This window comes from Pimephales promelas, chromosome 19 (genome assembly GCF_988280905.1).
Source record: "Pimephales promelas chromosome 19, fPimPro1.hap1.1, whole genome shotgun sequence".
Taxonomy (NCBI): Eukaryota; Metazoa; Chordata; class Actinopteri; order Cypriniformes; family Leuciscidae; genus Pimephales; species Pimephales promelas.
The window spans coordinates 23,579,356-23,593,499 of record NC_142787.1 but is presented as its reverse complement, the minus strand read 5'-3'; the positions used below and the strand labels follow the sequence as shown (position 1 = coordinate 23,593,499).

General features: G+C 36.3%; 2 protein-coding genes and 1 long non-coding RNA gene across 5 annotated transcripts; 1 reads left to right on the top strand and 2 right to left on the bottom strand.

Moving 5' to 3' along the window:
- Window positions 1-293: 293 nt before the first annotated feature.
- LOC148970814 (uncharacterized) lies at window positions 294-9,846 on the top strand. The gene is made up of 2 exons (XR_016147530.1): window positions 294-375; window positions 9,750-9,846. It is a non-coding gene; the product is annotated as an uncharacterized LOC148970814 (long non-coding RNA).
- On the bottom strand, window positions 1,167-4,468 carry capslb (calcyphosine like b). Of its 2 annotated transcripts, XM_039693608.2 has the most exons (6): window positions 4,374-4,465; window positions 3,883-4,030; window positions 3,631-3,808; window positions 3,338-3,547; window positions 3,022-3,149; window positions 1,493-1,582 (listed from the first exon to the last, which is right to left on the bottom strand). In XM_039693608.2, exons 2-5 carry the CDS (start codon window positions 4,017-4,019, stop codon window positions 3,045-3,047), a joined length of 630 nt encoding a protein of 209 aa, XP_039549542.2. In that variant the 5' UTR covers window positions 4,020-4,030; window positions 4,374-4,465; the 3' UTR covers window positions 1,493-1,582; window positions 3,022-3,044. The 2 variants fall into 2 exon arrangements, with proteins under 2 accessions (XP_039549543.2, XP_039549542.2); XM_039693609.2 differs by lacking the exon at window positions 3,022-3,149 and having other exon boundaries at window positions 1,167-1,582; window positions 4,374-4,468.
- On the bottom strand, window positions 6,096-13,879 carry lmbrd2b (LMBR1 domain containing 2b). 2 transcript variants are annotated; one of them, XM_039693911.2, is made up of 18 exons: window positions 13,789-13,879; window positions 12,369-12,586; window positions 12,172-12,284; window positions 11,983-12,081; window positions 10,979-11,146; window positions 10,682-10,892; window positions 10,471-10,545; window positions 10,281-10,394; window positions 10,026-10,209; window positions 9,774-9,955; window positions 8,674-8,807; window positions 8,463-8,568; window positions 8,268-8,365; window positions 8,041-8,144; window positions 7,237-7,283; window positions 7,053-7,167; window positions 6,817-6,943; window positions 6,096-6,291 (listed from the first exon to the last, which is right to left on the bottom strand). In XM_039693911.2, the coding sequence occupies exons 2-18, from the start codon at window positions 12,540-12,542 to the stop codon at window positions 6,228-6,230; spliced, it is 2,115 nt and encodes a 704-aa protein (XP_039549845.2). In that variant the 5' UTR covers window positions 12,543-12,586; window positions 13,789-13,879; the 3' UTR covers window positions 6,096-6,227. The 2 variants fall into 2 exon arrangements, with proteins under 2 accessions (XP_039549845.2, XP_039549844.2); XM_039693910.2 differs by having other exon boundaries at window positions 13,702-13,828.
- Between the last annotated feature and the right edge of the window lie 265 nt (window positions 13,880-14,144).

The window sequence follows — 14,144 nt, the reverse complement described above, 5'->3', positions numbered from 1 at the left end:
AGGGTCCTCCCTCCCTCAGATATATCGAAATCGTCTGTTCCATTGCGATTTAGTGAAAGGTAAAACTTCCGAAATCTCCGCGTAAACAATACGTGACGTACATACGCACGTGATCACTTCCGGCGTCACGTTGGAGACGGTCATCTGATTCAGATCAGTTCGACGGCTGTTACAAGAGGTAAAAAATTATATAAATACTGTTCGTTTTCTCACACAAACCGCTCGTTTCGTGTCAAAAGTGTGTACTTACATTCACGAGTCGTTAAATCATGTTTAATTTTGACTTCTCTGACAGACAACAACGGTTTGACCAAAACATGTCAAAATTGAAAATACTGTGGAAACAAAGACACCTACATCTTGGATGCCCTTGAAGTAAGTTAAAACTTATCAAAAATTAATTTCAAAGTGAACTATCCCTTTAACTATGCATCATATAAATCCACATTTCTGAACTCATCACACACATACTCCGACCTCATGTAACTGCTGCTAGCCTCGGTGTTCTCTTTACCCATGGATATTTTCATCCATATACCTGAGCTGAGAGCCTTTTTTTATCCTCTGCTAACCTCACTCAAAACAATACATTCAGTTCAAAGGGCACTTTTTCAATGATCAGAGGATTTATTTATAATTATGCGAAGAAATATTTTCTGTGTATAAAAAAAATCTGCTCATAATGCTAATTTTGTAATGCATTTTTCATCATATATATATATACACTGTAAAAAAATATTGTTGGTTTAACTTAAAAAATTAAGTAACCTGAACTAGAAAAATTGAGTTAATACTTTGAAGGAGATTGATTTAATCATCAGAAACTCAAAATAATAAGTTATCTGAACTAAATAAATTATTTAAGTTGATTTGACAAAAGAAAAAATGTTGTGATAACAAATCTTGAAAATATTTTTTTTACAGTGTGTGTGTGTGTATATATATATATATATATATATATATATAGTCAGTCTTAAACAGATGTGTAATAAAGGAATGTATAAACATTATATGAAATATTCCATTGATATTTCCAAAGTTGCTAGATTTGTTTATGAAGTTGTTCATTTTAGTTCTGATAAAGTTTTTAAAGCACCATAACAAACCAACAGTCCACATAACCATAGAATATATTTTCACATTTCATGTGAATCATCTCAGGGTACTTTTTTTTAATAACCATAATTAAAAATTTATTAAATGAATCACTTTTTGTAAAATAGCATTTGCCAGAACATGCATGACTAAATCTGAAGACTCACAAGACTTCCATATATCACCATACCACACTGGTTTTAGTTATGATGCAAATAAACAATTAACAATTAAAAACAATTCACTTACCAGTAACACAAGCAAGCTCACACATTTTACACATAATTCAAGCGTCTACAGTACTTCCATTATTTCATTTTCCAGATTTATTGTTAATATCCAACAAATTTGTGTCAAATTTATTAACCCTAACTTAAATAACCCTTCATAACTTCCATGCATTCTTCATCATTAAAATAAAATACACATCACTATCGATAGAAGCACTGACTCCACTGTAATAGTTCCAGAATTCATCTTTTGTCACCTGTAGATGGAAAAGAAGAAATAATGTTATTAAACAAAGTGGTAGCCCTTACATGGACCCAATCTACACCCAGAAGGATAACCCCAACCTGGAAAGATAGCGAGAAATTTCACAGCGAATTAATAACAGACTTAATTTGTATTTGAGTTTTTGAGTGTTTCTCACATGGGATCCAAGCAGGTGCAAAGGCAGCTTTCATTAGCCAAATAAAGAGGATGCACACGATCACAAGACGCAAAGTCTTGCAACAATACCACACCACCTGCATTTGTTAGATAGTGTGTGGCTGATTCTGGAATAAAACAATACATGCATTAGTGCAGCTGCTTGTCTGTAGTGAGAAACACTCTGTGTGATTAGAAATTGGTTGATTTCTTTGATTGTGAGAGGTAGATTCCCAAAACCCCAAAGTTTATAGTTGTAAGACACCAAAGGTAAACTTGCCACCTTGTTTTAGACTCGACCCTGTCAAAACTGTGCCTGTTGCTTTTAACCTCTGGTTCAGTATATACAGTATATGTGGAGTGTATAGCTTTTCATTTCTTAAACAACCATGTAGGAAGACGCATCATGGCCATATTCTAGGATGACAAAGCCAAGTCCAGTCCAAGATCTTGTACTGATGAAGAGTCAGGACTACACACATCCCAATTCAAGTGTGAAAATGATTCTTCATGCTCCCTCCTGACTATTGTTTCACAAAATGAGTCTGTTGAATGTTGGCTTTGTCACCCTGGAATATGGCCATGGTGTGTCTTCCTACATGATTGTTTAAGAAATGAGAACACACTCCATCAATTAGGGTTAAAATTACTATTGATAAAATGTATCAACATTAGGGTTGGGTATCGTTTGAATTTGAACGATTCTGATTCCGATTCCGATTCCTTGTTTCGATTCCGGTTCCTAACGATTCTCGATTCCGATTCTTTTAAGAGGCAGGGTCAAAAAAATTTAGCTAATCTTACTAACCAACGGCCTTTCTGAAGGAAATACTCCTTCTGTGAAAAATACTCCTTTTGTCACAAATTTTGCATTTTGCAGAGATTTCGTTATTTTTAGAAAAGTGAAGCCACACTTTGGATCGCCGACGTAAGGTACTCATGTTCGACTCGCGTGGTTATACCAACACTTCCGGTAGACGCTTCTTCGTTGGTGTTGTTCGGCGGTTTCTTCTTCCGCTCGGCGGACTGTGAATATCAAAACTAGGAATCGAAATTTTAACTTTTGAACGATTCCGGGAAAAACGAAAAGTTAGTCTCGGTTCCAATCGATACTCGATTCTCGATACCCAACCCTAATCAACATCTTACATATCTCATCCATCTTAACATCTCATATATATCCAGACTTTTGTCTGCAATGAACATGTTCGACAAGGTCACGATGACAGGGTCAAGACATGTTTTTGCTTAAGGTTGACCATCTTTGTTCTTTACCCTGAAATAGATACCTCAGAAGTTTAGTCAAGCTTCCATGCATTTTTCATCATTACTATAAAGTAGATATCTGTGTCAATGGATGCGCTCACGCCGGAGTAGTAATTCAAAAACTCCTCTTTTGTGACCTGACGTATGGAGACATATAGCATCAAAGAAAACACTTCTTATGGTGCCACCGATTGAACTGGTGGTGCTTAAAACAAAAGACAAAGCAATTTTATTCTAAAAGATTGATCTGTTAAATATGAATACATTACTATGCTGCATACTGTACATTTTAGATGAGACAACTGTATTTTCAGCATCTTCATACCTTCCCATCCTTGTCATCCGGAGAGTCAAAACTGTCCAAGAATTTGCGGAATACTTGGTCTTCGGTCCACTCACCGTTTTGATATTTGGGGTGATGTTTGACATTGTATACTCCTCTCAGATCCTCTATTGTAATTAAACCATCTCCGGTCTTATCTAACTTTTTGAATGCCTGTAACACCACCTCCTTTCTGGCGTTAGACATGGCTGGCTGCAATCACAGGAATGAAAATAATAAGCACAACTGCCATTGCACCGGTCAACTAAAAACACATCATCGTTCAATGCGTTTACCCTCAGAGACAAAAGAAACTCATCAAAGTCAATATAACCACTTCCGTCCCTGTCAAAGTGCTGGAAAAGTTTAACAGCGTCTTCTTTCTCGATGAGCACACCGTAGTCACTCAGGCCTTTCAGGAACTCCTTCATGTCCAGTGTGCGACTCTTATCATCGTCCATGATCCTAAAAGTCCTGAGAACATCAAACTGTAGTCAGATATCTGCACTTCAGTCTATATGAAGAAACACACCTCATGCACACGGTACCTGCCCAGTCCCTTGATGCCTGCAGACCCTCGTGCCAAACACTGCAACCTTAATCGTTCAATGGGGTCTGTGCAATCTGTCAGCTGCTTTTTGGCATTAATTGCCATCTCTCGGTCATGTCGCGATGTACCTGCCATCCTACACCTATCTGAAGGTGACAAACTGATTTTTAGGCTTACTTATATGGGTGCACTCTTAAAAAAAATAAAGCCTATTGCAGAGCTGACCCCGTTGGAACCTTTATTTATGAGTGTAGTGTTCTTCTCTGAATATGACCTCATAAAAACTGCATACATTGTAATTATAATAATATACAATTATATTATAATACAAATTCAGCAGTAGTAACGTTAACGTTTAGTTTAGTATATTAAGACTAACCGTATTCGCAATAAGGAAACAACATGCTCTTAAAATGTACTGTAATCCAGCAAACAGTAAATACATCATGACTTTATTAATTCTTAATAGTCTACTTGCAGCATACTCACATAGAGAAGTGAAACAAAACGATGATTAATGTGCTAAAACCACCTGTATTTCGGGAGCGCTGTTTTGGTCTTTCCTGTTTTAGCGTTTACCGTTTCCACGGAGACGAGTTCGTGCATTTGATTGGTCAATCTTGCATTAAGTGTTTGTTTGGTTTGACCTTCTGCTGTTGTTCAAGACAGCCCTGCCCTAGGGTACAAAAACAATTCATTTTAATAATTTAATTTAAAAAATATATATATATTTTTTTATGAATTAACTACGGATATGACTTCTCCAGACCTCAAGTCGAAGTCTTGATCGAGAGTGCTACCAGTCTACCAGTCATTTAAAGTACTACCAGTCATTTAAAGACTCAAACAAAAGATTTCGTTATAGAAATGTTAATTTGATGACAAACATGAACTTTAAAATATTGGGATAGAAGCAAATATGATGTAATCAATCATTTATTAATAACAAGAATGTACCATAATTCACTTACACCAAATATACAAATCAACATATTCCAGCATCGAGTCCAGTTCCAGCCTTCATCATCATACTACATGAGGACTGACAAATGAACATATCAAGATTACACCCCATTGGCAACATAATTAATATCTTCATAAATACACAGTAAATGATAATACACTTTTCAGTAAACCAAAAGTATGTATAGAAAAAAACAAATGTCCTTCTTATTTATTTAAACCTAAGGGCTACATTTACTAAGAAAATCCATGAATCTGAGATTAAACCACGATGCTTAACATTTGTAGAGAGAATAGACAAATGTTTAGAGTGAAATATAACACTAGTTACTTAGAGCTGCTACTGCACTTCCTGTGAGAAAAAAGATTAACACTCTAAGCATGTGCGGTAGAATATCATATCATGCAAAAATGTACATTTGATATGCTAGAGATGACACAAGGAGAATTTCATGTAATTAAAAAAAATGTGATTCCCTCACATCTTGCCATGCATACACTGGTCTTGTTTTATAAACGTATGTTGCTAACCAGATTCCTTCAACACATTTGTACACTGAAAATCTGTTTTCTATAAGAAAACTGCACTTGTGATAAAGAGATGCTTATAAGTTTGGAAAACCAGCCCATAAGTACATGTTTTAACCCCATTTTTTTAAACAATCAGAGTGCATCCTCAAAGCTATTTCAACAGTTTTGCCAATTCTGAATAAGTGTCAAAAATGACAATGCTAATTACAAATTGTCTATCTGACAGTGACATTCATCCACAAGACTAGTGCTAAAATAAGGTCACACAGGTAACTTCATTATAAATGAAACGTACTGTACAAGGTCTAAATAATAACAGTCATGTGAAACAAGAAAAGCAGAAGTGGATGTGTCTAAAATCAAGACATAAATTATAAAACTTTATGTACCATAAATACATAAAAGAATAGTAATAATGGAAAAAATACTTAAAACTAAATTACACCAGGACTTAAATATTATATATATATTTATTTATATATATAAATGAGATGAGAAACAGTTAAATACTTTCTGTCTGTAGTACCTTTCATGGCTCAATGTTTTGACTGTTCAACTTTGACTCATTTCTTGAAATGGATTAAAGACACTGAGCAACAAAAAAAAAAAAAAAAAAAAACATTTGTCACATGCAGCAGTCTGAATGCCTGGCACTTCAAAATGAGTGTGTGCATTTCTCTACGTGGCTGCCAGTTCATCAGGACGCATGCAGATAACTACACTGCATTACAGGATACAGGAAATTGAAGATGTTTGAAAAGACAGGAACAAACCACACCTTAGAGAGTGTTTTTAGAGGTAAAATTCATCTTATTTTCCCTAGACAGTGTTTTGACCCAAAAAAAGACATTAAACATCATCAAAGATTCGGCTTCGAGAAGACGACATTGAGAGGTACCTTCCACCAGCATGTCTGTGGGGGAAAGAAACAGACATGTGAGCGCACAAGATAAACCTTGTGACAATAGAGTGCTGTAAGTTCCAGCATCCCCAAAGTCAATGGGTTTCTGGAATGGGTTTTTGTTTAAACACCTGAAAAAGTGTGCGGTTAACACAAACTCAATATATTCTCATGTTTTATTCAACGACATAAAATACCTCGGTAATATTGTAGTTCCTTTTAGATGCTTGTTAATAAGTAAAAGATTTTACTTATTAACAAGCATCTAAAAGGAACAACACAGGCCACTAAATATCAACACACCAAACAGGAAATCTCATCTACTCACTTGTCCACTCATTTAGGTTTATTTGTGAAGATTATCATGATGAACAAAATGTGTGAGAACTGAGAATCATAAACTTTTGTTGGTCACAGAGCTTGTTTTTGCCAATAATCCAAAAGCCAATTGAAAAGGAGAACTAGGGTGATGCTAACTTCCGGGTTGGCCAACAAAATTCTGTCATGCCCACAGCCCTCAATAAAACTCGATCTAACCTGCCAGGGTCAGATTGCAAAGGGTCATCAGTGAGTGTCTCAGCATTGAAGTCCAATGCCTCAGCGTCTTGCAACAACTCGATGCTGTCTCGCCCTGTCTGGTTGCTGCCACGTGTGTACTTGGCATCTGTGAAGAAAAAAGAAAAAAGGATGAATTGCAAATTCCTGCTTCTTTTTGGAACAAACACCCTAAAAGAACACTACAGGACACACGTCTTATTGGGCATTAAACATACGTCGGTTTGTGTTTGAATTCAGGGTTTCGCCGTAGTTGGTTTCCTTCATCTCAGACATGGAGGTTTGGTTTCTGGCAGCATTATCATCTCGCTGAACATAACGCTCTCTCCATTCCTGTCACAGGGAAACATATTTACACACTGGAACAATCAGACGCAGTATGAATAATAGAAATAATCTTACTCTTCGTCTGTTTTCCCCATCTTCTATTCTTTGCCGTTTTCTTCTTTCTGTGCAAAGGAACAAAATAAGTCACATACATTTCCTTGATTAATGTTGACCGTTCACCACTTTAACTGTCAATGTTTGCGTCAGTGGTAACCACCCCTCTGACGCACTGAGGTTTTCACCACTGCAGATAGTAGAGCTGTAGCAATGAGGAAAAGTGATTCCTGTTTGAATCACCATTTATTTCTGTTTACATCTAACCAGAGCAACCACAGGAGACTGTTTAACTTTGTTTTTAAACTACCGGTCGAACATTTAGATATGCTTCAAATTACAGCTTTCTCATTTTAAAAACCATTTGAAAATAAATCATATAATCAATCAATCAATAAAAAATAACTTTTGAACAGTAGTATATATATAATATTATATTGTCAAGTCAAAGTCCAGACTTGAATCCTATTAAATAAATTTGGGATTTAGTTTTATCAAAAGCAAGTCTTTGGGAACAACTACAAACTATTTGTATGTCAATAACATCAGAGACAGGGGAAAAGTACTGTACATAAAAACAATGCGAGTATGCAAGATGTTTTTAAGGCCAAAGGACAGTATTCAAAATATTACGTTTTTTAGTTAGTTGTTATTATTATTATGTGTGAAATACTATTTAGTTGTGATTCCTAAAATATTTGTTTTCTCTTTATTATGACAGGTGGTCAAATAAATGCAGCCTTGTTAAGCAAAAGAGAATTCTTTCAAAAACATTTTACTCACACCAAACATGCATTTTATATTTACTGTGTATATACTATTGACCTCTGCGCAGGAGTTCTCTGCCTTCATCTATGAGGTCAGAAGTCAATTCGTTCTCTCCCATGAACTGCTGGAAACCCAGAAGGTTCAGACAACGTGTCCCAAGACTGGACAGAAAGTGAAAAAAAAATTGTTTTCAATTAGTCAGAAACTACAACATAACATCTGACACATAATACCTATCACACATGAAATTCTGTCTGATGATTCATAGATAATATTAGACACACCTGAAGAATGTAGCGATACAAAGAATGACGATCAGCATGGGATAATATATGTAGAAGCCGTTGGCAATGAAGGACAGGACCCGCATGGAACCCATGATCTACAACATTAGAGAAGGTTCATAGTACATTCAAAAAGGGTATTCTGGGCCATTGAAGCCTTGTTCTCTAAATTTAATTTAATGGTAAACGACTTACAGAGGTGTATGCCGTCTGCTCCTTTGCTTGGTGGGATATGGCAGAATCCATGTGAATCAGTCCCAGGAAGTTTAGACAAAGTGGTGGGGTCAAGCGGCAAAAAAGCCTAGTAAACAACACACAGTCTTTGTGCTTTATCAGGGAAAGACTAAAGGCAGAGTTTGATGACAATACAAGTTTAATACACTCAATATTGCTATGCAAAACATACATGCCACTGAACTGCAGGCTGTAGGCATCGGTTTGGTGATGTGAGGCCAGGTAGTAGTAGTTGAAGACTCGGATGCGAAACACAGTGGAGTAGACGCAGGTGCAGAGGAAAAAGATTGTAATGAAGCACGCCATCTACAGGCCAAAAATGACAATATTAGCTTATGTTTCAGCTAATCTCACCAGGTCAGACTATCAGTAAACTCTTAGTTTTGGTGTACTGTAGGAGTCGGCAAGATTGAAAAATGAATAAAATAAGTAAAAAATAGCTGAAATAGATTCATATATTAAAATGATTTAATTTAACTATTTTACTAAAGAAAAAAAGATAAGTTCAAACTTCTGATGTCTTTACATTTACTTTCTAATATAACAGTGTACATATATACTGTCTATATATATATATATATATATATATATATAAACACATACATTTTAATCAATTATAAAATTAAAACCTTTGAAATAAATTAATACTTTTATTCAGCAGAGATGCATTAAATTGATCAGAAATGTCAGTAAAGACTTTTATTATGTTACATAAGATTTATATTTCAAATAAATGCTAAAAAATAAATTCAACAAAAATATTAAGCGGAACAACGGTTTTCATCATTGATAATAATGTTTCTAAGCACCAAATCATCATATTAGAATGAATTCTGAAGGATCATGTGACCTATAAACTGGAGTAATGGTGCTAAAAAAAATCGGTTTTGCCATCAAAGAAATAAATTACACTTTAAAATATATTACAATATTTTTTTAAATAATTTTGTTGATTGTTGATCAAGTAAACACCCTTGGTAAGCATAAGAGACTTAAAAAAATTAAATCTTACAAACCTCAATCTTTTGAACAGTGATGGACATAACTGAGTTTATTGACGTTACCTCTCCCATCTATATTTTTATCCATTTACTATATTATCGCCCAGCTCTAATCTGCTAAATGTTGCTTAAGGCATGGAGATACTAAAATGTAATAAACATTATCATCTTGAAGTTGCTTTGAAACAATTTGTATTGTGAAAAGAGCTATACAAAAACATTTGACTTGACTATTCACTTTTCTTAGATTACAGATCACAAGCAGACTCACCTCAATGTACAGGTAGTTGTAATCTCTCTCAGCGAGCTGGATAAACACAGCAAAGAGTGACAGAACGGGACGAGTACTGAAGAAAGTGCACTCAGACCAAACCACAGCCACCGAAAAGAGTGACAGAACCACAGCCAGTATACGGTAAAACCACTTCTTCAGCAAACACTCCCAGTACCACTCTGTTGAGGGAAACCAAGGAGTAAAAGCAGGGTCAAAAGCGACACTTGTTTATCTAGATTTATTACCTACCTACTGTGGGAGTGTAAATATAGCGTCTGAACCAGCCTACAGGTTCTGGAGGGGCAAAGCTGTGAACGAACTGCCGAGATGTGCTGGTTTCGTTCTTGGCAACGTCCTCGAGATGTAAAGCCTGTTCCAGCAATATCTGCCACTGAACGCGTGTGCGGTTGTGCCGCTGCACTGCGTAGATCACCTGAGAAATCAGCTGTCAGTATCGTCCTTGATCAAAATTCAGAAAACACAGAGAGAACTCCTGAGCGGTACCTGCTTGTGTAGTTTCGAAAGGCTTCTTTCAGAGGGATATGCGTTTTGTTTATCATCGAAATCCTCATAGTCATCCATGTTCCTGCCCATTTTCTCCTGATATTCAACTGGGCACTAAAAATAAAAAAGCAGGTTTCAACTAAAAGGAGTGGCACGGTTACTTCAATCAAGTACATAAAAATGCACTCACCTTTCGGAGAATGGTGTCTACGTTCTTCCTCAGCGGATGATTATATTTGATCGATTCATTGATTTTTCTCACTTCCTATGATAATAATACAGGACACAATATTGGCTGAATGGACTCTGATCTGACATAACCTTTCAAAGACCAGCTCATCTGGACTTATATATTGTAAACAGATGTTTATTTACAGCATATAAGCACACATGGCTTTCACCTCCATGACATCTTCTAGGTTCTCCTCCGAATCGGCCTTCTCTGTCATGAGCTTGGCTGCTTTGAAGTAAGTCTTGATGAGAAGGTGACCCTGGCGTGAGGACTCCCAGTATGAGCGGGGGATCTCGACCAGGCCGTAGCCCAACAGCAACACTAGAAGAAACAGACCCCAAGTGTTGGCCGCAGTGATGCCGATGGTTTGCAGCTCATACCTGGTGAAGTCATACAGAAAACAAGAGTCAGTATGAACAGAACATTGTGATGACAACTGAAGAATTTTCTGGGTTGGTTTACAGACCAGGAGAGGTGCCACTGAGGATGCACAGCCACATAGATGAGAAGAGAGCCGAAGATGAAAAGGTATGTGCCGTAGTAGATTGCATTCTCAATCAGGGCCGTCTTGATCTTTCCAGTAATGGAGAATCCTCCAGAGCGGGCATATGATTGCATGAACGGCAGAAGGAGCCTTAGAAGAGAAACCACCATTATTAATCACTATTCCTACAGTTAGCACATTCATGAGCAGACATAATACAGCATAGGTATTTCTGCACTGTTTAAACCAAAGATTTTTAAAAGGGAGAGCTCGAGGGCCCAGAAAATCTGTGAATTGTTTTCTGTAAATAGTGCTATGCAAACAGATCTGGAAGAAAACACCAACCCCCCTGAAATTTACAAATAATATTTTCTAATAATTATTATAATTGGATTTTAATTTGGCTCTAATACAATATAAACCAGTTTAAAAAGTGTTGTCACAATTACTATTAGTAAAAAATAGGCCTTTATACATGAAGGTAAAATATATATATATATATATATATATATATATTGGAGTCCATGGCATGAAAACTTTAATTTCTAAAATAAAAATTTGAATTTAAGAAAAATAATAATGTTATTATACAGTACAACTATACAATTACAATATTAATATTTATAGTTGTCTTAAAGTAGTAGTAGTAGTTATATCTTCATTTGTGTTTATAAATTTCCCCCTTGGGGATTAATAAAGTAAATCAATCATTTTTGTGGAAAACCAGGAGCCCTTAAAGTTTCTCCTTTTTTTGACATGTTGGGGAAAAAGGTTGGTGCAATGTTGCATTCCCAAATGTCTGCAGAGATGCGGGGAACAGCATTTACTGCAAAGCTAGACGTTCTCTCTGTCAAATAGCAATTTTGTTTTCATTTCAATTACTTTTGCAGCACTACAATACTGACTTGAGTAGTAACAGTGACAAATAATTACCAGGAAGATTTAAGATGCCATTATCAAGTTTAAAAAGGGCAAAGCGTTCTCACCAAGTAAGACACTGTGAGGTCCAATAAACAACCCTCCAGAACACTGGCATGATGCCATCTGGAATGTAGCTCCATGGTTTATAGCACACATGTTCAGTGCTTCGGGAAAAGGGACAAAATATATATTCACAAACATGCAGAATAACAGTACAATCAGAATAGGCCTAACTGAATAGCTGTTGAATTTACCTTTTACTGGGTGAGACAGAGTTATTTGGAGTCGTCTGGTTTGAAAGGACAGGGCTCACAGAGGGCGTCTGGGCATGTGCTTCCTGATCAATTAAACACTGCTTGTAGATTGTCTGAAAATCAATTGCACAAGTTGTCCGAGTTGCATCAGGAATTAACAGTGCTGTACACATTTATAGAGCGGGAGCCACACTAACCGTGCTGACATCCAAGGGAAGGATGAAGACGATGAGAAAGCACAAATACCAAGCCAGCAGTGTGCCAAAGAGAACCATGCGCTGCTGCTTCTTAAAGTCGCCATAGCGATGCAGGAGAAAGAGAGCCAGGAAAAAGACAACCACAATCTCTATTCCCAGCGCTGCCCCGCTCATAGTGCAGGCCGCACTCTGCTCACTCTTGCTGGGACTGAGAGCAACTGCAAACAGAGAGAGAAAGAGAGAGACAAAGATCAAATAACACTGGACATGCAAAAGTTAAAGACCACAAAAAATGGAAGTTTGTGATTTTTTTACTTCAGAGGAAAAAACTACCCACCACAACACCAAAATCAGTACGGATCTACATAATATACTGACTGATTATGAATACTGTATTCTAACAGATTGTTTACATTGTTATGATATCATGCATTATTTCAAATACTTTTGGGTACTTATTGTCCTGTTAAAGTAATTTAATTGGTTAAAGACTTAGATTTAGACTTATCATTTATTTGTTTGCCTGAAAGGAATGTTTTATAATGATTACTAAAATGTCCCTTCATGTGCCTAAAAAATATATATGTTTGTATAAAACGTACGTGACTGAAGTATTCAAGCTATTCGTGGAAGCTGCCATGCATCTCAGATACAGAAACCCTTTTGTTTTTCATCATTTGACCATAAAGTGTAATTATCTGTAATTGCTGGATTCAGTCACGCCAAACTAATCTCACTATGCAGACAATCAAGTTAGTTTACTGGGCGTTATGGGAAGTAGTGATGACAACATCGACTTATTTCCGCGATTCAGTTCTTTTAGGATAGAATCGGTTCTTTTGGATTCGGATAATCAAGTCGTAAACATTCCTACTAACACTAAACCAAATGATGTAACGAATAATTGATTCAATAAATTCATCAGACTGATTTAGTTCAACTCGTGAACAACTCACTAGGGCTGCATTTCCAAGCATCCTACGTATGCATGCTTACGATGCTTTTAGAAAACAGAAATCGGTTCATCATCATCATCAAACTTTATGCATGTCTCAGAGTCCAGGTAAAAAAGCAAGACTATAAAGAAATGTGTTACAAACGATTCAACCAATTCATCAAAAAGATCCGAGTTAAGGGATTGATTCACATCGGATATCGCTAGAATAAAAACATACACATGGTAAACACACAAGCCTGCTACGTTAACGTTACTTGCAATTCGTTTCTATTTATACACTTTGTTTTGCGTCAAAGAGTGCTTTAAATGACAACGATCTGTCAAGTACAATCTCCAGCTGATCTTTTGGGCAGTGCCCGTGTTGGATCGCCTTACCTCAGATCTGCTTCAGAGAAAATGTGATGCAGTAAGCTACCTTACTTCATTTCATAGACAAATCAAGGTGCGTGATGATAAAATTACCTAGACAAAATCCACATTTCACTGATTTCCAGAAAATCACAAACGTCACGCCTCTGACGCATCCAATGGGCGGTGGCTTATTTTCTTCTAGTTTTACAGGCAAGACGAATATCGCCAACTACTGTGCATAAGAGCAAATAACACTAAAATGCATTATAAAATATCATCAAAAGGAGGAACATTACAAGTTCAAAATGAAATCCCATGGATACAGCATCAGTCCCAGTAACAAGAAAAAAAAAACTTTCATAAGATAGGCCTGTGAATTAGATGTTTGTGGGCATTTGTTTATTATTCTCATGAGAAAAATACTATCGTTTAGTATCAAAATTAGTATATTAATAAAATGGCAAATG